This window comes from Sorex fumeus, unplaced genomic scaffold (genome assembly GCF_029834395.1).
Source record: "Sorex fumeus unplaced genomic scaffold, SorFum_2.1 ptg000006l, whole genome shotgun sequence".
Taxonomy (NCBI): Eukaryota; Metazoa; Chordata; class Mammalia; order Eulipotyphla; family Soricidae; genus Sorex; species Sorex fumeus.
Genome location: NW_026606063.1, coordinates 27,556,619 through 27,583,671, shown reverse-complemented (window position 1 = coordinate 27,583,671; position 27,053 = coordinate 27,556,619). Strand labels below are relative to the sequence as shown.

General features: G+C 46.1%; 2 protein-coding genes across 6 annotated transcripts in view; one reads left to right on the top strand and one right to left on the bottom strand.

The window, feature by feature from the left end:
• The first annotated feature begins 291 nt into the window (after window positions 1–291).
• IAH1 (isoamyl acetate hydrolyzing esterase 1 (putative)) lies at window positions 292–9,886 on the top strand. The gene is made up of 6 exons (XM_056124733.1): window positions 292–402; window positions 2,011–2,063; window positions 4,408–4,556; window positions 6,819–6,980; window positions 7,699–7,820; window positions 9,543–9,886. Exons 1-6 carry the CDS (start codon window positions 322–324, stop codon window positions 9,723–9,725), a joined length of 750 nt encoding a protein of 249 aa, XP_055980708.1. The 5' UTR covers window positions 292–321; the 3' UTR covers window positions 9,726–9,886.
• Window positions 9,887–9,888: 2 nt separating this feature from the next.
• The window catches only part of ADAM17 (ADAM metallopeptidase domain 17), a 57,256-nt gene continuing 40,091 nt past the window's right edge, over window positions 9,889–27,053 (bottom strand). For 4 of the 5 annotated variants that reach the window (XM_056124703.1, XM_056124711.1, XM_056124718.1 and 1 more), the window contains 9 exons: window positions 25,510–25,662; window positions 19,605–19,804; window positions 18,638–18,741; window positions 16,020–16,154; window positions 15,780–15,910; window positions 15,132–15,210; window positions 13,900–13,988; window positions 12,107–12,157; window positions 9,896–11,688 (listed from right to left, as the gene is read on the bottom strand). In XM_056124703.1, the coding sequence (XP_055980678.1) occupies window positions 11,347–11,688; window positions 12,107–12,157; window positions 13,900–13,988; window positions 15,132–15,210; window positions 15,780–15,910; window positions 16,020–16,154; window positions 18,638–18,741; window positions 19,605–19,804; window positions 25,510–25,662 (1,284 nt within the window). In that variant the 3' untranslated portion in view covers window positions 9,896–11,346. Of the gene's footprint in view, window positions 11,689–12,106; window positions 12,158–13,899; window positions 13,989–15,131; window positions 15,211–15,779; window positions 15,911–16,019; window positions 16,155–18,637; window positions 18,742–19,604; window positions 19,805–25,509; window positions 25,663–27,053 lie in introns of all 5 variants that reach the window. The other variant, XM_056124700.1, reaches the window with a different exon arrangement.

Below are 27,053 nucleotides of genomic sequence, written 5' to 3'. Positions count from 1 at the left end.
CAGTGTGACTTCGATCCCACAGTGGGCACCGACCGCCCGGGCCTGTCCTCGGACCGCACCCCGTTGGGTCCGTTCTGCAGTTGCCCCTCGGTAACTGACATCCACCCGACGGACTCCTCGCCCCGCGCCTCCGGGCAACAGCCAAACTGGGAGCGCGCGTGAAGTCCCACGGCCCGGAAGGGACGCGGCGGGAGCTGAGAGGCACCGACTGCGCAGGCGCCGCTGGGATAGCCCGTCCTGCCAGCCTCCGCCCCCCAAGCCTTCCGGATATCCGGTCCTGCCAAGCCCCGCCCCCCTCAGGTGTCCGGCCCGGCCGGCGTCATGGCGCTGTGCGAAGCCGCGGCTTGCGGGAGCGCCTTGTCCTGGCCGCGGGTGATCCTCTTCGGAGACTCCATCACCCAGGTACCCGCCGCTCGCTCCTCGCAGGCCGGGTGTCCTGGGCGGCCTCGGCTTTGGGGTGTACGACGCCTCCCCGGGCCGTGCCCGCCGACCCCCGCCGCCCCGGCAGCCGGGCGCGCCGCACGCGGGACCGCGGGGCCAGGCCGCGACCCGCCGCCCACCTTTCGTGGGGCCCCGGGGAGAGCAGGCAGGTGCGGTGACCACCCGGGGCCTGGGGTCGTCCTCGTGCCCTCCCCACCGCCGGAGCGCCCAGGGCTTGCCCGGGACCGCCTGCCAAGACTTCACGCGCGCTCTGCACAGCCGGAGCCTGGAAGCAATGCTTGGAGCAGCTTGATCTGGAGTAGAGAAACCCCAGAAATGAAGTGAACAGATCAGTTGCTCGTTCTGCTCACGAGACGTGCTGATTTCAGGAGGAAAGGGAAATATTTTTTTAAAAATTTTTTTCTATGATCTTTTGGGTTTTTTTTTATACGTATGTATTTCAGTAATCTCTTCCTACTCACAAATTCGAACGTAACTTCCTAAAAACGATTTTGTGTACATGCCAATAATTGGTAACTCGGGTTGTAGTAGAATTTTTGCGATTCCGTGGGAATGTATATTTCACAAATGGTCATCCTTCTCTTGCCCTTGTGAACTCCTTGAGCAGTGTAAAAGTGAGCCCCGTGGACTTCGTTTTCTAACCAAGACCTGTTGCATCATCTGCTGCACGTGGATGAGGGTGAGAGGGCACATCTGGCTGTTCACAGGCTCGTTCCTGGCTGGACTGAAGACCACTGGCTTGTTACAAGCAAGGCTAGTGTTCAAGCACCTGTACTTTCTGTGCCCTCCCTCCCTGCTCCTCTCTTTGCACTGTTTTGGTTTTCACAAACCACACCCAGTGGTGCACAGGGCTTACTTCTGCCTTCCTGCTAGTGCTTGATCACTCTTGGCAATGCTCAGCGACCCAATGTGGTTGATTGTATGCAACACAAGTGCCCTCCCTTTATACTAGCACTTGCCACCCCCTCACACACACACACTTTTATTTTTTTGAGGGCAGGGGCCCCTGGGGTCATCTTGAGCTGCTCCCACTGCTGGTTTGTGGGTGAAATTTGTGCAGGGGATGGACCCAAGGGCCTGCCCTTGCTCTCTTACATTTCACTCCACATAGAGAATTTTTGGTCCTAAGGGGCTCTATCCTTCGGTGCCCAGGGAGCCTTAGGGCCACTCCTACAGATACTCATGGCAGTGTAAGACCTGGCGTTTAGCTTTGCGGGACTGCCAGGGCTATACCTGGCTGTTCAGGGTTATACCAAAGGGCCATGCAGCATTGGATCAAAGGGGGGCCTCTTGCATGCTCCTACCCTTTGTTCTGTCTCTCTGGAATCCCATGGAGATTTTTTAAAGTAGTTTTTCAGGGTAATTCTTAGGTCTCAGGAGAAAATGCAAGGGATCCGGATCCGGTTGATGGGGAAGGAAGCCATACATTTCCAGAGCACAGCTGAAACGGGGCTACAGTCATCAAACGGGGCTAAAGCCAGAAGATAACCAACTGGGGGGAGGCAAAGAAAAACGTTTGGGAGTTGCCCCAATCCCAAGACAAGTAGTAATGGGCTTTTCTTTCTCCAGTTTTCTTTCCAGCAGGGTGGATGGGGAGCATCACTGGCTGACAAGCTGGCCAGGTGAGAATAGTTTCTAGATTGATATGTATTTATTGATGGAAAATATAGTTGCACCTCAGAAGATAGTGAATAATACAGTTTCAAACAGTAACTTCTTCCCTGGTTCACCTTTGCTGGCCTTTCCTAGTCATTTTGGGGAGAAAGGAGAGTGATCTGGCACTCAAGTTCCAATAAATACAACTTCGCCACCATGTGAAATTGAATCCTAATAGTTGTGAAAACTATATATGGATTTTAGATTCCCCCCAAATACAGCTATGGCTCTAAAGGCAAATGCTTTATCAGTTGTGCATAGATATGATTTTAGATGAGCAAAGAATTCACTGGAATTCAAGCAAAATAATCCAAACTTGCATTCTGTTTTTGATTTTTTTTTTTAAATGTTCTAAAAATATGACAGATGGGCTGAAGACGCAGCTCAGTGGTAGAGCAAAAGCCTTGCATATGAGGCCTTGGTCCAGTTCCCAACACCACCAAAAATAAATAAAATAACAAGACAAAATAGGATTTTGGTGACTTATTTGTCAAACTTACATATAAGCTAAGGAAGTCATTTAGAGGGGAAGCTCCCAAATCCAAGTTGAAAAGTAGGGTCAGACAGTGATTGTACTGTGTTTACGTTGCATGTAGCCAGCCTGGGTTTGATCACCAGCATCCCATGTGATTCCCCAAGCACCACCAGGAATAACCACTGAGCATCGCCGGCTGTGGCCCAAAAACCAAAAGAAAGACTTGAAAAGAAAATGACAAGTATTTTATAAGTAACAAACACCGTGGTCTTTCGTTTATGTGATTTTCACCTCTGGCCCCCTTGGAATATCTTTGGGACCATACAGCCTTAGTCATATGCTGCCCTACACTAATGGTTTTTTCAAAAGCTAACCTCAGGTCATAAAATTTTACCATCTTATTTAAAATATGGGACTGGAGAGGAAATTAAGGAGGCTAGAGCACGTGCTGTGCTTGCTGGAGACTTGTTGGATTTGATACCCAGCTCAACATTGTCCCCCAAGAAGCTCTCGGAGCTACCCCTGAACATCACCAAATGTGATCAAAGTAAAAGTAGAAGATAGGACTGTCTTGTATATGATGTGTCCAGCAGTTTAATCATGTTGTCCAGTTTAATCCAGAGCTTCACTGTCACTGTCCTCCCATTATTCATCGATTTGCTCGAGTGGGCCCAGTAACGTCTCCATTAGAGACTTTGTTGTTACTGTGTTTGGCATATCAAATACATCACGGGGAGCTTGCCAGGCTCTGCCGTGCGGGCAAGATACTCTCGGTAGCTTGCCCGGCTCTCCAAGAGGGGCAGAGGAATCAAACTCGGGTCGGCCATGTTGGCTGCATGCAAGGCAAACGCCCTACCTGCTGTGCTATCGCTCCAGCCCAATCCAAAGCTTCAAAATCCATAATTTTTCATATCAGATGATGACATGATGTTGTGAATTATTTTGTTCTTTTTGGACCAGACCTGCAGTGCTTGGGGGGGGGGGGGCGGGGGGGAGGAGGGTTATCCTGGGTCAGTGCTCAGGAACCAGCAGCCTTGAGTGCTGGGGATCATATCCACATCTCCCACAGGTAAAATGCTATAGCAGTTTGAGCTGCTTCTCAGTTCAAATCATATATTTGTAAGTAAAAAGTAAGGACTGGCATTAATGAACTGAAACAACCAAGACATTCACTCAAGTAACTGGATTGAAGCTCTGGGTGCTGACGTATCAGCACTGACACAGTTCAGTGGTAAAGCAAACCCCTCGCATATATGAGGCCTTGGGTTCAGTTCCCAACACCACACACACACACAAGAATAATAAAGTAACAAGACAAAAAAAAATTGGGTGACTTGTTTGCCAAACTTACACATAAGTTAACATGAGGCTCGGAGGGCAAGAGCTATGTGCTCTGTACCAAAAACTGATAAAATTGTCCATGAGAAAGTTTTGTTTTAAACTGATAAAATTATCCATGAGAAAGTTTACTTCTGCATAAATACGTAGAAATGTTTTAAGATGTACATAAATATCCTTACCCCAGATTAAACCAGTTACCTTTTAAATTCCAGTCTTTTAGTGGTACGATTCTATGGTCAACTGCATCTGACCGTGCATGAAACTGGGGAGTGCAGACCCCAAGTAGGAGTGGGTCACCTGAGTCTGGGAGCCAGAAGGGGCCCGGCTTCCGCATCTCCGCTCCTGCAGGGGAAGCTGGATAGGACTAGAACCCTGTGCATGGCCAGCCTGGAGAGCAGTCGCCAAAGGGGTCCTACAGTTGCAGAAAACTGCAGGGGCCAAACAGCTCTTGGCCCAGAATTCATTTTTTCCTTTTCAATAACTTTTCATTTCAGAAAATGTGATGTTCTGAATCGTGGATTTTCAGGTTACAATACCAGATGGGCCAAAATTATCCTTCCAAGACTAATCAGGAAGGGGAACAGTTTGGACAACCCAGTAGCAGTAACGGTTTTCTTTGGTGCCAATGACAGCGCACTAAAAGGTAAAAACTCTTTCGTGGTTTTTCAGATCACTTTTCATCATTATATGTTACAAGACTTTTTTCAACTGTTTACCTCTTAGTCAAGTTTTACCAAATTTCTGAGTTCTGTCCTGCGTTCCCACTGTACTGTTTCTTGCTTTGTATTAGTTTTATTCCTGACTGACCTATTTGGGGGTTGGCGGTGGGGAGGTTGTTGGCAGAGCTGACATTTGTCTATCTGAGAGTCCATGAGTGCTGAGTTTCTGATGCTTGTCTTTAGTTGTCAGCAGCACTGCCTGACCTTGGGCCATAGAAGCTGGGGTTAGGTCCTGTGCTTCTGGAAGTGGGATTGTGACTTGAGGAAGGAGTAGGACTGTGACTTGAGGCCACAGGCCATGTGCAGGCTACTCTTCCCTTTCAGCGCTGAGAGCCCGGCACAGAATCAAGGAGGGGAAGTCAATCTTTCATTTGGAAAGTTGGGTTACCAACACTTGCCTTGCATGCAGCCACCCACTGACACTTCAGTGCTACAAGTGACTCCTAAGCACCATCAAGAGTGGCCTGACCCCTTCCCTTTAGCAGCACGGGCACTGGAACGTGGTTCAGCACTTAAAGCCTTGCAAGCCTGAAGCCGTGAATTGAATCCCTGGTATGGCCTGTGTGTGAAATACAGTCCTGGGAGCCCGGCAGTCTGAAACCCCAGGTGCCAAAGGTTAGTTCTGGTTCCAGTAGAGCCAGGTCTGTGAGCAGCGGCACTAAAGTGTTGTGACCTCAGCGAGCATAGCAGTCCTGAAGCTAAGGAAGTGTGACCCATGGAGTACCAAGTGTGTGTGTAACCACATCAGGTGCACAGAATTAAGGGAGGATAATAACACTGAATCCAATAGAAAAGTAGGCAAGGTAGCAACAGGTAGTTCACAGAAGTGTTGAAAGATACGTGGAAACAGCCAAAATTGCCAAGTAGAACAAGGAATTGTTTGGCTTTTCCTCCTCTTGCCCTGTTTGGTTCCTGTGACACATTTGTTTGTGGTGCTTGCGCATTTTAGTGCTGTGGTCGCAGTGGCAGTGCCTCTGGGCAGCCGAGAAGCAACCCTCATGCATACAGAGCTGGTCACTGAGGCATATGCAGCGCCCCAAGAATGTGGTTGTACGGTTCTCAAAGACAGCAGCAGCTTGAAGCAGTAACACAAGTAGTAAAAGCTGGCAAACATAAAATGTGATAGATGCACTCTGACACAGTGAGGAAGACATGCCGTAATCTTTCTGGAAAGCAATTAGCCCTCCCCTAGCATTCCAGCCATCAGAAATCCTCAGCAGTGCAGGCAGGGATATATGTACAGATCTCTGCATTATTTCTTATAATTGCATAAAGCAAATATATAATGCTGGTGATTTGAATCAGAGTTGCGGCTTGGCTCAGCTGCATGCAAGGCAAATGCCTAACCTCCTGTACTATGTCTGGCCCTGTAAGAATTTTTTGAAGATTACTTATGGACTCAAATGCTCCTCTGTGGGATAAAATTCTAGGTGTACATATCTAGATAGAAGACTAGAAAATGTATCCAAGTGCCAGCAGTGCTTAGCTCTGGCAGCAGTATCAGGAGTTATTTTCCCCTCTAAGTACTGTTGTTTGTAGAAGGCCTGCAGTGAGCCTTGGTACATGTGTGATCCCCAACAACATTCAGTCTTGGGGGCTGGAGTGATGATACAGCGGGTAGGGCATTTGCCATGCACGCGCCGACCCGGATTCGATTCCTAGCATTCCATATGGTCTCCCGAGCACCGCCATGAGTAATACTCCTGAGCGTCGCGAGGTGTGACCCAAAAAGCAAAAAAAACAACAGTCAGGTCTTAGCAGTGGCAGAGGTACCTACCTGTTGAGTGGCCCATCTGTGGCAGGCACCTTGCCCTGAGCTTTACACACTCAACAATTGTGTGAGCTAGATCCCATGTCATCATTTCATCAATGTGGAAATGAGTACAGAAAAGAGGGGTATTTATCCAGACCACGTGGATGATCAGCCGCTGAGTCAGGATAGAACTGGGCTCACTCTTCCCCCAAATTCCACCCAGTTGGATGGCCCCCTGAAGGAACAGGGTAAGAGCATGTACAGGAGCCTCTAAAGATGACTTAAATCAGTTCACCTTTTTCTGTCCTCAGTGCTGAACAGTTTCTAGGAATACTATGAGTCCTAAACATCTGTGAGCGTTGACTGACCCTAATTCTTACCACTTAACAGTAAATCAGCAGTTGGGCTCAACTGTCAATTTCTTTCTGAACAGAGGAGAACCCCAAGCAGCACATCCCCCTGGATGAGTACACTGAGAATCTAAAGAGCATAGTGCAGTACCTGAAGTCCATGGATATTCCCAAGAGCAGGATCATTCTCATTACGCCACCCCCACTCTGTGAGACCGCATGGGAAAAGGAGTGTCGCATGCAAGGTACACAGCCTCGGGTCTGGGGCCCCTTAGCGGTCAGTGTTTTAAATTTTCTAATTGCCCTTTTCTTCCATTTGATTTTCTAATTGCCCTTTTCTTTTCGGTGTGCTGATTGATTATGGTGCTTACCTCCATGCTTGCCTGGGAGTGCACACTTTTGTGGGGGTGCTGGCGTCCTTAACAGGAGTACTGCCACACCTGCACCAGGTGTGTGGGGCAGGGTGGGGGATCAAACTCTCAGCCTCACACTTGCACCAAGCTGCCCGAGCCCGCATCAGTCAGTGAGTAGAAATTGTGTGAGAAAGATTATCAGCCTCCTTTGTGTCATGCCTGAGACCCCAGGACCAGCCTCCTGCAATGCCTTCTGTGCCCACGGCTCCGAAATTGGACCACTAGCATGTCCCTTAGAGGTCACCCACCTGGCTCCATTCACTTCTGGCATGCACTTTGGCCAAGTAGACTGGCTCCCCTGGGCCTTTCTGTATGGCTGTTGAGTATCCTGCTTGGCCCCTCAGGGGCCCATGAGTACCACTGATGGCTCCCTTGGTTTGATGCCATTGCAAGTAACATATAGGACCCCATGTTCTCCATTGCTGAGCCAGGTGAGGTCCCTGAAGATATGTCTGTTCACCAGAGCAGGAAACCTCTCTGCTAGGATAATTTCTCAAGAACCAGCACTTCCTTCTGTCAGTTGACACGTGAATTTTTTTTTCCCCAACAGGTTGCAAATTGAATCGCCTAAACTCCGTAGTTGGAGAATATGCTAGTGCCTGTTTACAAGTAGCCCAAGACTATGGTACTGATGCAGTTGACTTGTGGACACTGATGCAGAAGGAGAGTCAGGTACAGTAGGGTGGCAGGCTTAGTTCTTCTAGGAGGTGAGGGTTACTCAGAAATGGCTCAGTGCCGTGGGCTTGGTTCCTAAATTCCTGTGTGACATCCTCTGGGAACCCCCTTAAACATATACCGTGAAATAAATGGCCTCTATTTTAAAAATTATTGATGGGGGCCAGAACGATATTACAGCAGGTAGGGCATTTGCCTTGCATGCAGCAGACCCACCCAGGTTCAGTTCCTGGCACCCCATAGTGTCCCCCTTGAGCCCTGCTTAGTGTAACCAAAAAACACCCGTGGAGGGCAGATTCTTTTATAATAAGGCATGAGCACAGTTATGGTTTCCCAAGCCCCGCCAGGAGAAAGCCCTAAAGACCGTTAAGTGTCACCCCAAAAACAGACAAAAACAATTTAACTTAAGATTCTAGGGGCACATGACAAGTACACAAATGACCCACTGATGGCAGGGATTGAATTTGGGCTTCCTGCATACACTCAGCCCTTTGAGCTATGTCTCGGAACCAAGATTTATATTGAGATAAACTGTTTTATAGCCAGAAAGCCCCTTCAGAAGAGCTGCTCTTACATAGATAGTCCCCTTAGATTTAACAGGTAAAAAGCTGATCCCACACTGAATGCGTCAGCCACTGAGCTTAGCAGGTGTTTTATTTTGCTGGAGCTCAAACCCAGGGCGTCCTCCTACTTCCTCATACTGACACAGGCCCCACTATCTCAGCAGAGAAATGGATGTTTTGTTCCCCTTTGAACCCACTAGACCCTGTGGTGGGGGCCTGGCAGCAGGAATGCTGAAGGGGACATGCAGAGAGTGTGCTCACTTGAGTTCAGCTTCCACCTGAGATGACTTTAGAGAGTGATGCTGCTAGAAAAGAAATTGCAAGCCACTGGGCGAGTGCTCTTACATAGTCCTGTAGATTTAACAGGAATACTCTAGAACTGGGAGGGTCTTCCTTAGAGATCACTGATAAAGAAAATAAGAAGTCCCATTGGAGTTTTGGATCCCTTGTATAAAACCAATAACTACCTGGCTTTTGCAGGGGCACTGGGCCATATGGGATACAGATCATCGAACCCGGGTCAGCCACATATGACCATGTTTGCAATGCCAGCAAACGCCCTACCCTGCTGTACTACTGCTGTGGCCCCAGCCACTGTAGGTTCTGATAAGGATGTAGAGGCACTGTAGATCATTCCCCACAGGAAAAATGGCTCTGATGGAAAATGTCACTAGTCAGGACATGGACTGGTATTGCCGCTGTTGTTTCTCTAGGCAGGGTGGCTGAAACTTCCCACCTAACAGTCTAAGTTAAAACTACTATTGAGGGGCTTCTGGAGAGATGGTTAAGGCACTTGCCTTGCATGGAGCCAACTCGTTTGTTCCCCCACATGCTATGAAGTGTAACTCAAGTCCCCTTCTTCCCTCCCCCACCCCCCAAAAAAGGAAGGGGGGAACCCTGTTAATGCTCTAGGTACTGAGCCTTTTTCCACCATTTTGTTGACATTAATACATCAGAATCACTCAGCCTTTTTTTTTTCTACTAATGACCTAAAGGCACTTGAGTGATGTGAGGTTTTAGTGTGTAACATTCAGACAGTCCACAGCTCTCCACGGGGAGGCTGCATGCTCGACTATGTCTGAGCATCAGGACGTGCTGTGTCTGCAGCCATGGTGAGCGCTGACTCTTGCTGCCTCTGTGTTCTCTCTCCTTGCAGGACTTTTCATCCTACTTGTCAGATGGACTACATTTGTCACCAAAGGGAAATGAGTTTTTGTTCTCCCATCTTTGGCCTTTGATAGAGAAGAAAGTCTCTTCCCTGCCATTGCTGCTCCCTTACTGGCGGGATGTAGCAGAAGCTAAACCGGAACTCAGTCTCCTGGGAGATGGGGACCATTAGTCGAAGCAAGCCATGTCTGGTTCTGATTCTCCTTGTTGGCAGGCTTAACCTTCGATGCACAAAGATCTTGACTAAGAGATCAAGAAAATCTTCTTACCCTGGATCAAAAACACTGGCATCTGTCACCAAGACTAATAAAATCATTAGTGTTTTTCAGCAAAGTTTTGATATTAAACATTTATTGATGGATGCAGGTGTCATCAGTGCCACAGCTACAAAATATACCCTGAGCAGCCTGCCAATCCTCTAAGTGGAAAAAAAAAAGTAAAGAAGTGTTTTGTTTTTTAAAAAGTCACAATTTTATAAAAAAAAAAAAAAGGTTTTCTTACATTCAGAAGGGAATTGCTTCACTCTCATACATACACCCACACACCCATTCACCTCTATCAGATTCCAAAAGTGTAACTAAAATATAAGACTATCATGGCTAGTTAAAAGTAGCAAATACCACAAGGTGCAGGTTCAAGTATTAGTGTAACAGGTATCTGCGTAACAAACGTCCTTGGAAAAAATACAATTCGTCACAGGTTCAGTTATTTGCCCTCAGAGTTTACAAGTTGTCTGTTAAAATGTTGGCTGATGAGCACATTTTAGTCGAGGGGGGGAGCAGGCGTGGGGCGGGGAGAGAGTTTTAACTGTGACTTTAAGGAAACAAGAATTCAATCTGATGATTCTTATCCTTCACACAGTAAATATAATGTCCAAAATCTTGAAGCACTAAAGCAAGAAGTAATGCATGAGTCCTGTTGTAGGTCCAGACAAAGGATTAAAGTACCGGTTCAATAAGGCACAGACACTCGGGCCCAAGGGAGGCCATGCTCCCTTTCTGTCCACTGCTTAAAATGATGCAGCCACACTCTTAAAAAGAGCATGGAAACAGTGTAAGACGCATGAAAAGACTGAAAAAACATACACAAACGGCTCTGCAAGTTAAGGAGCCTTGAACACTTCGTACGATTCCGTAAACACAATCGCACTATTTGACCTTCATGATAAGCTACACTGTTTTAGAATTAGGAGGACATCATAACCCAAGTTATTTTTAAGTTTAGATGTGTAATACTCCCTGCTAAGAGCTCTACGTAATACCAAGAAATTTTGGAGATAATAACTTGATTTTATCTCCTTTGTCTTTTGCTTGAAGGCAAAAAGAAAAAAAAAAAATCCTGTGTTCCAGTTGCCCTCACCAAGTAGCTGCTAAATGCCTCATTATATTCAATGATCATTACAGTGTATAAAAAAAATTGATTATCTCCCTAATCAGTGCTGTAACCAATATAAAAGCTGATTTACAAAAATGTAAATATTCATTACCTAATCCAGCTATATTTTGCTTTTGCACCACAGGTTGAAGGATATTTTAAAGATCAAACCAAAAAGAAAAACTAAAACCTGAAAGCTTCAAAATAAGCTAGATTCCCCTTCCATCAAAAGGAGAGGGACTAACCACGTGGTACTTTTGTACATGAAGGAAAGAAGTCCAAACACATGACCAGCATCTGCTGGGGAGTTATTTCCTTTCTTCTGCCAAGTCTTCACAAAATATATGCAGTGATTTTAGGCCAAAGCTATAAAAATAGTTTGCACACTCGTACAGGCACTCTACGCGTCAGCCCCTAAGCTAGCACTCTGTCTCTTTGCTGTCAACACGATTCTGACGCTGTAACTTAAAGGATGAGGCCTTGTCGCTCCGGGTGACTGGCCGTTCTGTGAGATCCTCGAAGGACTTGGCAGCTGCGCTGCTACTGGGGAAGGGGTCCTTCTCAAAGCCGTCCTCATCCACATGCGAGTCTGTGCTGGGGTCTTCCTGGATGGTGTCCATTCGCTGGTGGTCCAGTTTTGGAGCCGCAGGCACTGGAGGCATCACAGGGGTGGACTGTAGCCGGCCTGGAGTCTGGGGAGCAGGAAAGGGCTTGATGATGCGAACCGAAGCAGAGTCCATGCTGCTTAGCATTTCCACATTCTGGAAAGACAGAAGACAATGAAATAGGTCCAACCTTATTCACCAAAGGGCACGGCGACCTTTCCCTCTAAGGCTCCCAACACTTTTCTGCTTAAGGACCCAAAAGAGAACTCCCAAGAACCAAAAACCGAATCAGGAAAAGATCTCACTATACAAAGGACGCCACTGCTGAGCAGCTCATCATCTCTGACTGGAGGGAAGGCAGGGGCCACAGAACCCCCTCTGCCCTCCACACAGCGCCTGTTACCTATCTGCCACGGTCAGGGGTTCACCCTCCAGCCCCTTCGGGACTGTTGCCAGCAAGACAAAGAAAGCATGGCTGGAAAAACTAAGGGTTCAAGGTGGCCAACTTAAGATCTGCTTCACAAGGCCCCAGAGTAACCACAGAAAAATGACTTCTTTCATTTGGGGTACTTACACTGGGGTGAAAGAGAGAGAGGGATTCATACTGCTTGTCTAGTTTCTTATCCTAGAAAAGAAAGAAGCCAAAAAAAGAGGCGTTACTCCCACAAACAAAATCACAGTCAGTTCTTCTAAACTATTTGGAATATCACGTGGAGAATACATTTAGAACTAGAGTTGTAGAATGTGCAGCATGCTCAATAGAAAATGAGTTTCTTACATAAGCTGCTAACAATTCAGTCATCAGCCTACAAGTGTTTCCGTGGTCTTAAGTTCAGAAATAGGCATTTTTTTTTTTGAGTGATATCTCCCCTGTGGGCAGTAGAACAAAGGCCCTGTGTGTCCACTGTGGTCAGAACCAGGCCCGACCCCGGGCACACAGGGCATCACTGAGCAGTACGGGCTGTGTTCGCATCTCATTTGGCACTTGTCTCACACTGCCCACCCACCACAACCCTACAACTCTTGTCAACTATTTCCAGGGTTTATGCAGCCCAAACTCTTGGGAACTAGGTCACAAGTCCTTAAGCCATATTTCTAAAGAAGGATGAATTCAAAGTTGCGCCCGATGTCCGCAATCCCCTATAGCCAACATGTAACATGCAGATGACAATGTGCAAGACAGGAGGCCAAACCCACTCGTCTGATTTCTGTTCGTTTCCCTGACAGTATTTCTATGGTCAAAAGCAATCCACTGCCCTCCCCTATCAGGGACTTTAGTCAGAAATCAAAGCCCAGGCCCCTCCCTCCATGAGGGTAACTTCCGCTAGAAGCAGTCATTGCAACTCTCAAGGAAAAGCACGCAGGCGGGTGGTCCCTGCTGCCCTTCAGTCAGTGCTGCCCCCCCCCCCCCCCACACACACACACCAGTAAAACAGTTTTGTTGTAACAGAGCTGCTGCCCAGAGCTCCCTCCACCTCCATTTGTTCACCAGGAAGAGGAGGAGTGCTCTGAGGGATGGTCGCCAGCAAGTCAATGAAAACGCTTCTTAAGAGTGCCAGGATTCTAATTATCTGTGTTTCTCAGACAAAGCTCAACTGTAAGCTGTTCCTCATTATCAATGAAAATCACTCTGCTTGGAAAGACATTATGGCTGGAAAAGCCCCTTATAAAATGTTAATCTATATGGTGTACGAATCTATACAGTGCAGGAAACACATCTTCAGGGACTACTCCCAGCAGTGCGCTGGTAGCACCTGGTGCCAAGGATCAAACCCAAGTGTTCTATATGTAAATCTTACACACCAACCTTCAGAGCTCAAGCCCTAAAATGTCTGTTCTTCAGAAGCTTCATGCATCAGAGATACTGCACAAATCTAGTGAAAATGTTTGCTGTGCCTAGGGACTAGGGTGAGGGGGCTGGCTTCCCCACCAATGGGGCACCAAAGGTAATACAGTACCATGAATTAAACTAGGACCCTACGCCAGGTATGCCACGTATGTGTTCCAAGCCTTTGTATTATCTCCTGCCCCTGTTTATGCTCAGAAGTACAAAATTTCTCAAAAATTATACCTAAGCATAAAACATAGACAAAATATGCAATTCTTTTCAGACTATTAAGCTCTTATACACTATATTTATTCACAGAGAAAGGTATTTTACTGAAAAATAAGAGGTAGACTTTGCTACAAATGTATCTTTTCCAACTGTTGTGTAAATGGCGGCAACTACTTTTTTAAAAATCTGTTTGTGGTGCCAAAGATCATACTGGTGCATGCATATTAAAGGTCTGTACTCTACCACTGCACCATGTCCTAGGCTTAAAAATAGCAAAAGAATGTTTCATTACTTAAAAACTGGTGACTTACCACACAGTGGACAAGAATGCTGAAAGGGATCCAAAATATCAAGGAGAAAACCAACACAGAACCCACGATGTTGTCTGCCAAAAACTTCCCTGTGAAAGTTCCAAATGGTGCATGTCATGATCAAGTGCTTTACAAATATTTAATATGCTTAGATGCAGCGGTTGTGTCAAATGCCACAATGACCACCAGGTAATACGAATGACGCAGAACTGAAAGGTGTGCCTCTGACACACGTCAAGTCAGCCCACCGCCCCACACAAGTGCTTTCCCAGAAACGGCACTCCTGAAAGTTTACGCCATTCAACACTATCACTGGGAGACTGACCCTAAAAAAAGGCTACTATTAATAACACTGCTCCATGAGTATCATTTTATAACCAAACCAAGGCCCGAGAGGTCAGAATCCTTCCTTCTCCAAAATCTGAGACCCACTTTTACATGAGTGATTCTTAGGTCAAAGAGTTAAGGTTTATAATCCACACTGAACTTTTGCTGTTTCAGTGTTTCTACTTTTTGCTTTGTCTTTTGAGGGTCACACCCGGCAGTACTCAGGGCTTACTCCTGACTCTGTGCTCAGGGATCAGCTGGCGGGGCTGGGGGGACCCTATGTGATCAAGAGATCAAATCTGGGTCAGGTATGTGCAAAATTAAGTACCCTCTCACTGTACTTTCTCTGGCCCTTTGGTTTTCTTGGCTTTTTTTTTTTTTTTTGTATCGCACTAGAGGTCAACCCCGCTGGGCCTTACACACTCAAGTCAAGTGCTCTATCATATCCCAGTCCCTACTGTCACATGGTCAAATTTTATTTTAGTCTATTATTTATTTTGGTTTGGGGGCTACACCCAGCAGTGGTCAGGGACATTACCCCTGGCTCTGCTCTCAGGAATTACTAAAGGGACCATATAGGATGCTGGGAATAGAACCTGGGCGGCTGAGCACGAGGCTAGCCTACCCCCTGCACTATCTTTTCAGTCCCACATGTTCAGTGTTCAATCACTAAGAAAACCAGTATCTGAACTCACGTACCTTATCTGAAAGCATGTGCACCCAAGCTACACAGGGCAGACGTAAAATGAGCCCCTTATTTCAGCCAGACGAAGCCGTTTCGAACACCAGCAGTGACCTTCCCTCATCTTCTGCAGAGCTATAGCCTACCAGCGAGGCCTCACTGTTCTAAGTTAAAAGTAAAACTGCTCTGTTCAGAGCAAATAATGACCCTGAGAATCACCTACCAAAAGTATTAATGCTCAGCTGGTCGATAAAGTCCCAAAAACGCTCGATTACATCCTGTACACGTTTCTCACATTTGCCCTGTGAACAGAAAGCAGAATCATCCCTAAAAGCAAGTTAAAAGCAAACAAAGCTTCATTAAAAGCAAACAACTCAGGCCCAGCTCTGACACACAGGCAGTCTCTTCAGGGCGAGGAGGAGGACTTAAGAAGGATATGCTGGCCCTGGCTGACATTCCATAATTAGTCTTTTTTTATTCTTTTTCAGAGTACGTGCCATACTCAAGCAGAGCTTGTACGTGCAGGGTCAGTCACTTGAGGCACATGAAATAATTACATAGAGGAGACTTGCCCTACATTACAGAGTATTGTCATGTGGTTCCAGTGTATTAAAATGCAGGACCTACAGGATGTGATACTGCCCAAGGTTTCCCACTGGGAGCTCTGGGGTCAGGGGGTACTACTCCATTTACAAACATCCCACCACAAGGTTCAGGATGTACGAGGGGTGGGGGCTGCAGGAAGAGGCCAGGTGGTGCAGAGGGCAAGGCCCCCAGCACTGCAGCGTCTGCCCACAACAACTTAAATGTAATTGCCAACCCAAAACTTTGCATCTGGATGTCAAAGCGAAGGTGACACAGAAACACTCACGTTCATGTCACAAAAGCCCACAGTGCAAGGCTTTCCTTTCCTCAGAAATAAGTTCTTCTGCTCAGCGTCCACATAGGGCACACAGCGGCCGGAGGGATCTCTGCAGCACACCTTGCACGAGTGGTCTGTCTCTGAAACACACACGTCCTTATTCTTCCCCTCCCTCCTCCACCAGACCCAAGTGGGGGCCTGGCAGGGGAAGACCACCGCTTCCCCATAGCCGCGCTCAGAAACACGCACCATTGCAGGCACAAGACTCCAACCGTTGCTCCCGCTCACAGAAGGGAACACACTTGCCATCCTTGCACCTGCCAAGGTCCAGGCACACGGTATCATCTTCAGCATCTCCAGGAGGGGGACACTCACTGCTGTTTCCTGAAACACAAGGTCACCATGAGTCCCCTCCCAGTCTGCCTTCAATCCTCCCCCCACCTCAATGAACATCAGCTGCCGCTTGGCCCACCCGGTGCTTAGTCCCCTCACTCTGAGGGCTCCCATTCCATTTCAGAGGTCTCGTCTTCAATACAACCCGAGGACACTACGGGCCTAAGCAGTGTCCTCTCCGCCACGGCAGCTCAATCGTTATTTGCATCTTCTCTTTCTTCATTACAGGTTTTGTAATTTAGATCTATCTAATTATCTGGTTACTTTCTTTTCCCTCTGCTAGACTGGTAAATCCCAGGAGAATAAAGACCAAACTCATTAATCAAACGAGATACATCCTATCACAATGTAGATGCAAAATACATATTTCTGGAATGAATCAATGATTCTTAAAGACAAAGAAAAGCCAGTGGGCTTTTACAATGGGGGTGGAGAGGGCAGAATGAGTGACTCATTCTGGAAAATAAGCAGCACAAGCAGTAAGTCAACACAGAAAGGAAAGAAAGAAATGAGCACATGGAAACAGGGACCATGCCCAGACGCTGAGGTCCTGCCGAGCCAAAGCACTGAACCAACCAAAAGAATTTGGATGTAAAGGCCTATAGAGTTGAACAAAGAATGGGAAAGCAATCTGCCTGACTGCCAACAAAGGCAGCCTTTTATTAAGTGCCTAATATACATCAGATACTTATTAAGCACTTTTTATTCTCCCTCTGGTTTCATAAACAATTTACAGGCATAGGGCAATCACAATATCACAAGAAAATAATTGAGGGAAACTGCTACCAGTGAAAGTAAGAGCTAAAAGTCCAGGAAGTGGATTTTTGTGCTCTGTACCATCTATTTCAGCATATGATGTCCTGGATATACATTTAAAATGCCTGAAAACATTTGTGGAATATCTGTTCTTACAAAGTCAAAATCAGTATCACCTGAGTGTGGTAATTTTTTCGACACAGTATTAAAGATGATTGGGGGCATTTTAGAAGATGAAGACAATCCAAGCATAAGTTGGTGAGCAGAAAGTAAGACATGACTATACACTCAGCAGGTGCCCCAAACAATTAGCTACATACACATACGGAAATGTACACATAGATATACAATGCAACGGAGATAATTTCTGAAAACAGTGTTGCTTTTTCCCCAAAAAAGAATAAAAATAGGTAGAATATCACACTAAAACACTGTTCTGTTTTCAAGGATATATACTCATTCTAGCAAATATTAAGTATATAGCAGCAATGCTATGAGAAGAGAGGTGAGAGGAATGAAGTGAACAAAATGAAAAATAAACCTAGAACTACTAAAATTTGTACATGTGATACTGGAATAAAGATCGATGGAACAGAACTGAGGGCCCTACCGCTGTGCTAGTAACAAAGATAAATAAATGGGGCTTCATCAAATTAGTATTGTTATGAGGCCAAAGCAATGGTAGAGTAGGTAGGGCACTTGTCTTGCATAGAGTCAACCTGGGTTCAATCCCTAGCATCATAGAACTGGTCCCATGAGCCCTGCCAGAAGTGATCCCTAAGCACAGAGCCAGGATTAAGTCTTGAGCACTGCTGGGTGTGGGCCCAAAACCACAAAGACTAGTGCTTCCATATGGATCCACCCAAGCATTTCCTGGCTTCTAGCCCAAAAACACAAAAACATTAATTCAAAAAATACATTTGCACACATGATAGCACAGCGGTAGGGCGTTTGCCTTGCACGCAGCCAACATGGCCGACCCGAGTTCGATTCCTCCGCCCCTCTCGGAGAGCCCGGCAAGCTACCGAGAGTATCTCGCCCGCACGGCTGAGCCTGGCAAGCTCCCCGTGACGTATTCGATATGCCAGACATAGTAACAACAAAGTCTCCAATGGAGACGTTACTGGGCCCGCTCGAGCAAATCGAGCATGTTCACTGCATTGCTCAGTAGAATAGTCAGGATATGACAGCAACCAAAATACTCAACAGATAAACAGATAAAGAACAGATCAATGGACAAAACTCAAGAGTACCAAGCAGTAGGAAGAAGAGCGAAAGCAGAGGAGGGACTAGAAATAAAATAAGTCATTGGTGGAAGGTCTTGGGCACTTTGGTGATGGTAAAATGCAGTAACTGCACATCAAGACCATAAACATCAACATTATTGAAAACACATCACCTTAATTTCAATGATATGTATTTTGAAAAGGGGAACAATAAATCTCCCACAGATTTAACAATAAATCTTACAGATGTATCCCAGACAAGGGAATATGATCAACCAAACCCTGCACATGAGGTTAATACATTGTCACCAACTGAACAAAACAGTCTTGGTTTTCAAAGATACACACATTTGATCAAGACCAGCTAGATGGATATACACATGGGCTTATAAACACACACAGGTACCCACATGTGTGCACATATGTACACACACACAGACAGCATATACATGTGTACAAGCCAACTATTCCAAGAGACATGGCCACACATACCTGTGCAGTAAGACACGCCTTTGCAAGTAGCATTGATAGCCTCCTGGCACTTCTTCTGGGCAGTCTCAAACTGACAGTTTTTACAGCATGGACTATTCCGATCACTGGAGAGAAAAACAATGACAGTCTCATATCCAATATGGGGGCCAGATCACAGGATCCTATCATCAACAGGATAGGGCCTCCCTGGATGAGCCGTCTGCTCCTGCCTACCCAACTTCCTGGTGCTGGTGCCACCTGCACATATTCTGCCTGTGTGGAATCACCCAGCAGCAATGCCTACATATGCACAAAGGTCCAAAGAAACTCGTTTCTTTAACATCTTTGTGGGGCCAGAGAGAGCTCGATGGGGTGGAGTGCATTTGTTAGATGCAAGAGACTCGGGTTCAATCCCCTGCACTACACAATATCCCCCAAGCACTGCTGGGAATGACCTCTCTGATTACTGATCAGAAGACCCTGAGCAACACTGGTGTGGCCCCAAACCCATACTCCCCCCCCAATAAAAAATAATCATAACCTACTATACAGATCCATAGCAGTACATTTATCTCTCAGAGCTGACACTAACTATTCAAAATTGCACCATTTTAAAAGTATGTTGCTCTGGGGCTGGAGCAATCGTACAGCGGGTAGGGCGCTTGCCTTGCACAGCTGACCCCGGCATCCCCAGCATCCCATATGGTCCCCCGAGCATTGCCAGAAGTAATTCCTGAGTGCAGAGCCAAAAGTAACCCCTGAGCATCGTGAGGTGTGGCCCAAAAATGAAAACCAAAAAAAGTACGTAGCTCTGTGTCTATGTGTTAAATCATCCTTCTTGAACATGCTTCCTAACTCTGGATGGCTCTATCAGAATGAGGAGGAAGAAGTGTTTTTGTCACACAAGCAACAGGGTGAGTGCTCCGTGAGCAGGCACCTTCTGATGCGGCAACCGCCAACGTCATTCTGCTGCTGCGGGACATCTCACCTGCACTTCACTCCAGGTTTCAGCGTGCAGTCACTGTTGCAGCACGTGTCGTTGTTGAGGTACATGATGCCAGGGTCGCACTGCTCCCCCTCATCCACTCGGGAGTTTCCGCACACTCTGTTGCTGCGCTCTTGAAAACACTCCTGCGCTTTACTTTCAATGGTCTTCAAGATGGATTGTTTACTGCAGTTTGAAAACATCTTGAAAGAAAAAGGCCACAAAGGACCCCAAATAACATCATCAACGTTCAGTCCCATGCAGTGCCTGCACTTCTGCTCTAGGGACAAACCTGGGTGTAAAGCCCGAGTCAGAGCTGCCCAGAGAAGCTTCACGTCAAGCCTGAGTGAAAGAGGCAGGAGACTGAAGCTGATGTGACTTTCAGACGCTAACAAACTTCCTGGGAAAGAAAGTACATCAATGCTCCGGTAGTGCCTTGGAGAGACAAGCAGTGGTAACCCTGTTCTGGGGCCTGGCATGACTAGGTGAGTGAGAATTAGGCAAGGACTGGCCTTTCCTAGAGCAGACAACCCAGAATGCAGAAAAGCAGCAGTTGCAGCATCTCTGCCTACCCACCCCCGGGTAGGGCAATGAATACTCTTTTTCTTTATAAACAGCTAATATTACAGTCTATTAGAAACCTAAATTCCAAAGTGCTACCCAAACATTTCCCTGGAAGCCAAGATTTGAATAGCTTCTGTGAGCTTTCTTATTGGTCAGCTGCTCACTTCTCTGTGCTTTCTCATTGGTCTCACTGCTGACTTCTCAAAGGAAACCTCCACCCTCATTTCCCAACAGGGTGAACAGACCACACAAACGGTCCCTTTTAAATTTTACGGTTCGTATCAGGAGCTCTAAAATAAAAAATGTTCCAAGTCAATTGAAATCGTAAGAAAGGGAGGCACCTTGGAAGAAAACTCAGTGCGTTCATTTCTTGAGGCGGTGCAGCCCCAAGTCTCTGCACACTGGTGACAGGACTTCATCTTCACCCCAAGACAGGAGCAGGAAGACAACACTCTTGAAAAGCAGAGAGCACAGGAGCAGACCAAGGCCACTCAGTCACTGACTGACATGGTGACACGAGATCAGAAAGACACCCAAGTCCCCATCAAAAGAATTCTCAACTGGACACTTCTGGTTCTGCTTTTTGAAAATTTTCCCTTCCAGAAAGTGGGATGGTCTGGCTCACCCCAGCATATTCTAGGATTAAGCTCATGGCCTCACTCTTGCCACAGGCATTTCCTAAGCCACCGAGTCATTTCTGGGCCCTTCTCTTGGGGATCCCAAAGAGCAGGACTGTCCTATCACCTCAGTGCAACAGCCTGAGCCTGCCAAGCAAGAGCACAAAGCCACTCTGCCACCTTCTGGGCCTCAGAATTGTTTTTGTTTTTTTTTTTAAAAAGAGGAAACTTAGAGGGCATAGTTCAGTGGCTCAGAAAACTGATCCCAGGAGCATAAGGACACAAGTTCAATCCCCAGTGCCACGGCATACATGGCACATTCCTTAAGGCTCCTCTGTTTGCAGTGAGGGTTCGATCCCCAGCATCCCATATGGTCCCCCGAGCACCTCCAGGAGTAATTTCCAAGTGCAAAGCCAGGTATAATTCCTGAGCATCGCTGGGTGTGCACCCGAAACATAACAAAACCAAAAGAAGTGTTTGACTCCAAAGAACACAACTGAAAAAAATGCCTGAACACCACAATCAAGTGTGTGTGTGCCAACTCCCAGTCATCTACAATTACAATAACAAAGGGAGGGGCTAGAGATAACAGAGGAGATAAGGCCCTTGACTTCCAAGTCAGAGTCCCAGAGTGGCCGAGTCCAGTTCAATTGCCAGCATCACATATGATTCCACAAAGCACCACCAGGGATCACTCCTTAGTTGAGAGCCAGAGATTAACCCCTGAACACAAGGTGTGGCCAATAATCAAAAAGGAAAAAGAAAATATAAAGCTGGAATAAAATCTCAATGGAGTAGATGGGGGAGGAGTTAAAACAAGCACCACCGTGTTTTGAAAAATAATAATGAAGGCAAAGGAAGAAGGAAAATTTTTTAAATAAATATACCTACCAAATGATCTACATTTTTTAAAAAGGACCTTCCATTTTCCAGTGCAGATGTCTAAAAGAACTGATTATTTCAATCCAGGCCCTGCGCAGCTATATTCCAATGAGGTTTTCACCATCACTGCAGATTCACCACCTCAACTCTATCACTTCACTTACAACGACTCAAGTCCCAATGAACTCAAATTCACAAGATCTCCCCATCAATTCCCCTAGTAGAAATAGCCCTGGACCAACCTACGAAAAAATGAGGAAGCACACAGTCCCATTTCCTTCATCTCCACACACGAGGCAAGGAATGTGGCCTTCTCTTTGCGCCCTAATCCCAGCCTCCTCCTTCAGCAATGCCCCTTCCTGCGATGTGGCATTCCCAAATGCCAGCTGTCCATAGACAAGCTGGTGGCTTGTCACTTCTCTGATTAAGAAACAATCTCAGTTTGATCTGTGGCCCTTTTACTTGAATAAAACATTCTTTTCTGGGGAGCACAGGATGAATGGGCCACACCTGACTATGCTCAAAGTGCTGCTGGTAAGCTTGAGGAACAATAAGTGTTGCGGGGATCGAACCCGGGATGGCTGCATGCAAGGCAAATGCCCTACCTTCTGTACTGTCATTCTGGCCCTGAATTTGAAACATTTGTATTAAGGAATTCATATAAACATCGATAAGAAGATGACCACTCTCTGTCACATAGCAAGTAATACATGGGTAAACAAAACTATAAGAAACACAAAACAATGTGTGCCTGGGACAAAATCATTTCATAGATAAATTACTCCTTGCTGACAGACTAGAAGCCTGTTTTCATCAGCAGGTTCTCCTGGGGGATGGAGGGAGAAGCCCATGGGGAATCCCACTGAGGATAGGAGTGCAGGAAGCACTGTGTCTTTGTGTTCACCAGAGGTGGAGTTGGTAACTGTGAACCACTTCCCACCACGTACCAAACAGCAGGAAACCAGTGATATTTTCCAAACATATATGACACCATTTCCTACAGCAGCCACCAGCCACATGTCTTTTTCCTAATCTTCCCTAACTCCTGCTTCCTAGTTTTTATTAGAAATGTTTAAGCATCTGAGCACCAGAGTAATAGTACAGCAGGTAGGGCTTGCACACAGACAGCCCAGGTTCGATTCCTCGCATCCCAAATGGTCCCCTGAGCACTGCCGGAGTGATTCTTGAGTGCAGTGCCAGAAGTAACTCCTGAACATTACAGGTGTGCCCACCGCCCAAAAATAAAAAAGCTGGGGCTGGAGTGACAGCACAGCGGGTAGAGCGTTTGCCTTGTATGCAGCCGACCGGGGTTCGATTCCCAGCATTCCATATGGTCCCCTGAGCACTGCCAGGAGTAATTTCTGAGTGCCGAGCCAGGAGTGACCCCTGTGCATCGCCGGGTGTGAAAAAAAAAAAAGGAAAATAAGTAAGTTATAAAGAAATGTTCGAGCATCTCCAGAGTGAACAGACTGTAGGTATCGTGAACACCCTTCCATCATAGGTTGGGTCCCTGTCCTCACCACTTTCTGTGTCCACACTGGTTTGGCCATTTAATAGCTTTACTGGGCATATTCTACCAATCATAAAGTTCGCCCTGCCCAGCGCAGGATTCACTGATTTCTGATTCCGTCACCAAGTGGTGCAGCTATCAACCTGAGTCAGTTTCCACAACAACTGCATTTCCATTTCTCAGTGAAGTTCCTCAGGTCCTTTACAGACAGTGCCCAATTCCCACCTCCGGCCCCAGGGAATTGCTACTCAACTGGCTGTTTTTTTTTCCTTCCCTTGTCCCTGCTGCAGTTGCCTGAAATAATCCAAAAGCTGGAGATGGCACAATTTGTGGTGGTATAGAGATCTCAAATGGCAGTGCCACATGGTCTCAGTATGTGGCAGGGAGCCTGAAGGAGGTGTCCTGGGAATTCCTGGAATGTGTCCTCAAGACCTGAAAGACAAGCACGCTACCATTTGGCTATCCTTAGGTTCCCTACCCACTCGTAAATGTGAAAGTCCCTCAGTCTCTCCAGTCATTTCAAGGGCTCACCATCTACGCAGCGTGCTTGGGGTACTGGGCAGAACAGAGACATTCCTCCCTCACAGCCAACGCCCTAACACAACGCTGTCCAGTACATGACCAGAAGGGCAGAGATCGTACAAATCGTACAAATAAAGAAGGAAACTCCACCAAGGTCGCCAAAGTATGTGTCAAGTTGGAAGAACAGACAAAAACAGGAAGGGAAAAAAAATTCCTCGGGAACAAGTTGCCAAGCAGAGGAAAATAAAACATGCAGACCAATTAAGGAAGAATTATTTACACATAATAGCCAAAGAAAACGAGACGCAACCACAAAAATGGATGACAAGAAGGTGAGATAGAAATTTGAAAAAGCAAAGTCAGAGTGAAGAAAACTCAAAAGCAATCCTTCCTTCTGGCTCCAGGTCAGAGGCGCCCATGGCCAGACTCAGAAGGGGATCAGGAGGATTACTATCCCGCTACCTATGCAAGTTGAACACTTGGTCCCTCCCAGCCTTCCAACGCAGCCACAAAAATAGCACATTTTCTTCACATTGTCTTATGCTGCTTGACTTCACAAAAAAAGAGATGGCCAGACAGCTAACACTTTACTTCAGACTGTAAGACTGAGTAGCAGCCACTCTTTTAAAATCTCTGCAACTGGGGCCAGAGAGACAGTTTGGGCATATGCCTTCCATGTAGCTGACTGGTGTTCAACCTCCAGCATCCCATATGGTCCCTCAAATCTGCCAGGAGTGATCCCTGAGCAGAGAGCCAATAATAAGCTCTGAGCAACACCAGGTATGACCCAAAATCTAAAAAATTAAAATAAAATGGGGGCCAGAGAAATAACATGAGAGTTAAGGTGCACGCAAGGCACAAGCTCAAGATTGTATTGCCAGCATCACGTGGTCTTGCCAAGCACTGCTGCGGTGGCACTGATGGTCCCCAGCACTGCAGAGCCTGAGTGCAGGGTGTTCTTGAACCCTAGCATGAAACCATAAATCAGACTGACCAAGAATTACTAGAAAAGCACTCTTCCCAAAATGAAAATTTGAGAACAAACAAACACTGCCCTACCGTTGTTCATCGATTTTGCTCGAGCAGGCCCAGTAACGTCTCCATTTTGAGACTTGTTGTTACTGTGTTTGGCATATTGAATACGTCACAGGCAGCTTGCCAGGCTTTGCCATGTGGGTGAGATACTCTCAGCAGCTTGCCAGACTCTCCAAGAAGGGCGGAGGAATCAAACCAGGCTTGGCCGGGCTGGCTGCACGCAAGGCAAATGCCCTATTGCTATGCTATCGCTCCAGAAAATTTGAGAATGAAATACAATTTTTAACTGAAAAGTCATGCTCACCAAATTGTTTTGTTTTGTGGGTTTTTTTGGTTTTTTTTTTTTTTTTTTTTTTTTTGCTTTTTGGGTCACACCCGGCAATACTCAAGGGTTACTCCTGGCTCATGCACTCAGGAATCACTCCTGGCGGTGCTCGGGGGACCATATGGGATGCTGGGAATCGAACCCAGGTTGGCCGCATACAAGGCAAATGCCCTACCCACTGTACTATCGCTCCAGCCCCTCACCAGATTGTTATCCAGAACTCCAACAAAAACCATTACTAATTTTCCTTGGAGTCCAAACTACATAAAAAACTTTAACAGAATAAATTATAGCTTGAACAAGATTCACATGAACATATTTCACTCTAAAGCACAACACTTCAAAATCTTTTGTAAACTGTGCCCCTTGAATGAAGTAATCTCCTGCACCCTTAGTACCATTAAAAAGTCTCTTACTTCCCTAACCAGTATGAAAGCTCCAATAGATACATACCTTATTGTTCTCATGATCTCCACTCACAGCTATAGGATACATAACGTATTTTCCTCCCTGATCCTCATTTGGGGCACATTCTGCTAAACCATCTGGATCATGTTCTGCTCCGAAATTGTGTCCTAATTCATGAGTTGTAACCAGGTCAGCTTCCTTAAGGATGAGGAAAAGAAAACATTATTTCCCATGAACTGTTATAATCTGTTGGGCCCTACAGCCTTAAACAGGGTCCTATGAATCAGACCACGAACACAGTAACAGACTGGTTTAAATTAACAATTATAAAAATTAAAAATTTTAAATAAAAGAATTTTAACACTAGACACTATAAAAATTAACTGAAATCAGTATAAGAACATATATAATTTACATGATGAACTGTAACACTCTCAACTGAAGCACCAAATACTGGTCATTTCAAGCATTCAATGTCCAGTTAATTAGGCAAAGCCTCCATCCTCTTCAGTTTCAACGTGAGCAAGTTGGAAGGAGACAGCAAAAGATATAAAAACAAGGGGGGGGGGGTGGAATAAATAGTACAGCAGGTTAAGATGCTCGCCTTGCAAGTGGTCAACCTGGGTTCAATCTCCAGCACCACATATGGTCTCCCGAGCCCTACCAGGAGTGATCCCTGAGCAGAGAGGCAGGAATAAGCCCTAGGCACTGCCAGGTATGCAACCTCCCCTGCCCACCAAAAAAGAGGGAAGGTGGGAATAATAAAAACAAAGACAACAGAAACCCAAAAAAAGTTCTTTGGCTAACCTAGCCATGTAATAGCTCTCTAAAAGCATTGCTCAATATAAATTTTCAAAGGAAAAGTGTTTCTTGTCTCAGTATCTGAACTCATGTCCAATAATAAGCTGAATGATGCAAAATATTTTATGTCCTAAATTCCTGTTAAAGGGCTGTACTGAATCTATCAGATCCCCAGACTAGTAATATAAAAATACATGCTACTAGTAATTCCCCCATATTATTCTGCATAGAATAATATTTAAATTACTATTTTTTTCCACTAAAAAGGAGTAAGGGGAAAAAACAGACCTTATAAAAAACCTCAGGAAAAAAAATCAATGATCCTAACATGTCTCAAAAGAAGCTTGACAAGTAACTTTTATTTACTTCCTTATACCTTTTTTTTTCTTTCCCAAATCTCCCACCCCAAAATGTGTTAATTCTTTCAAAGCCAAAAAAATAAGACAAACAGAAAAAGGTATGTTTTACTTTCTTAAAAGGTACTGCAGGCACAGCAGGTAGGGAATTTGCCTTGCACATGGCCGACCCAGGTTCTATTCCCAGCATACCATATGGTCCCCCAAGCACTGCCAGGAGTAATTCCTGAGTGCAGAGCCGGGAGTAACCCTTGAGCATTGCTGGGTGTGATCCAAAAAAAAAAAAAAGTACTGCAGAGGGGACAGAGGGACGGGACTGTGGCCAGGGAGTTTGCCTTGCATGTGGCCAATCTGGGTTCAATCCCCGGCACCCGATATGGTCCCCTAAGCCCCACCAGGAGTGATCCCTGAGCACAGAGCCAGGAAAAACCA

Coding starts and splice junctions, on each gene's coding strand:
- IAH1 (XM_056124733.1), top strand. CDS start 322: ATGGCGCTGTGCGAAGCCGCGGCTTGCGGGAGCGCCTTGTCCTGGCCG. Junction 4,557..6,818: donor CAATGACAGCGCACTAAAAG/GTAAAAACTCTT, acceptor CTTTCTGAACAG/AGGAGAACCCCAAGCAGCAC. Junction 7,821..9,542: donor TGATGCAGAAGGAGAGTCAG/GTACAGTAGGGT, acceptor CTCTCCTTGCAG/GACTTTTCATCCTACTTGTC.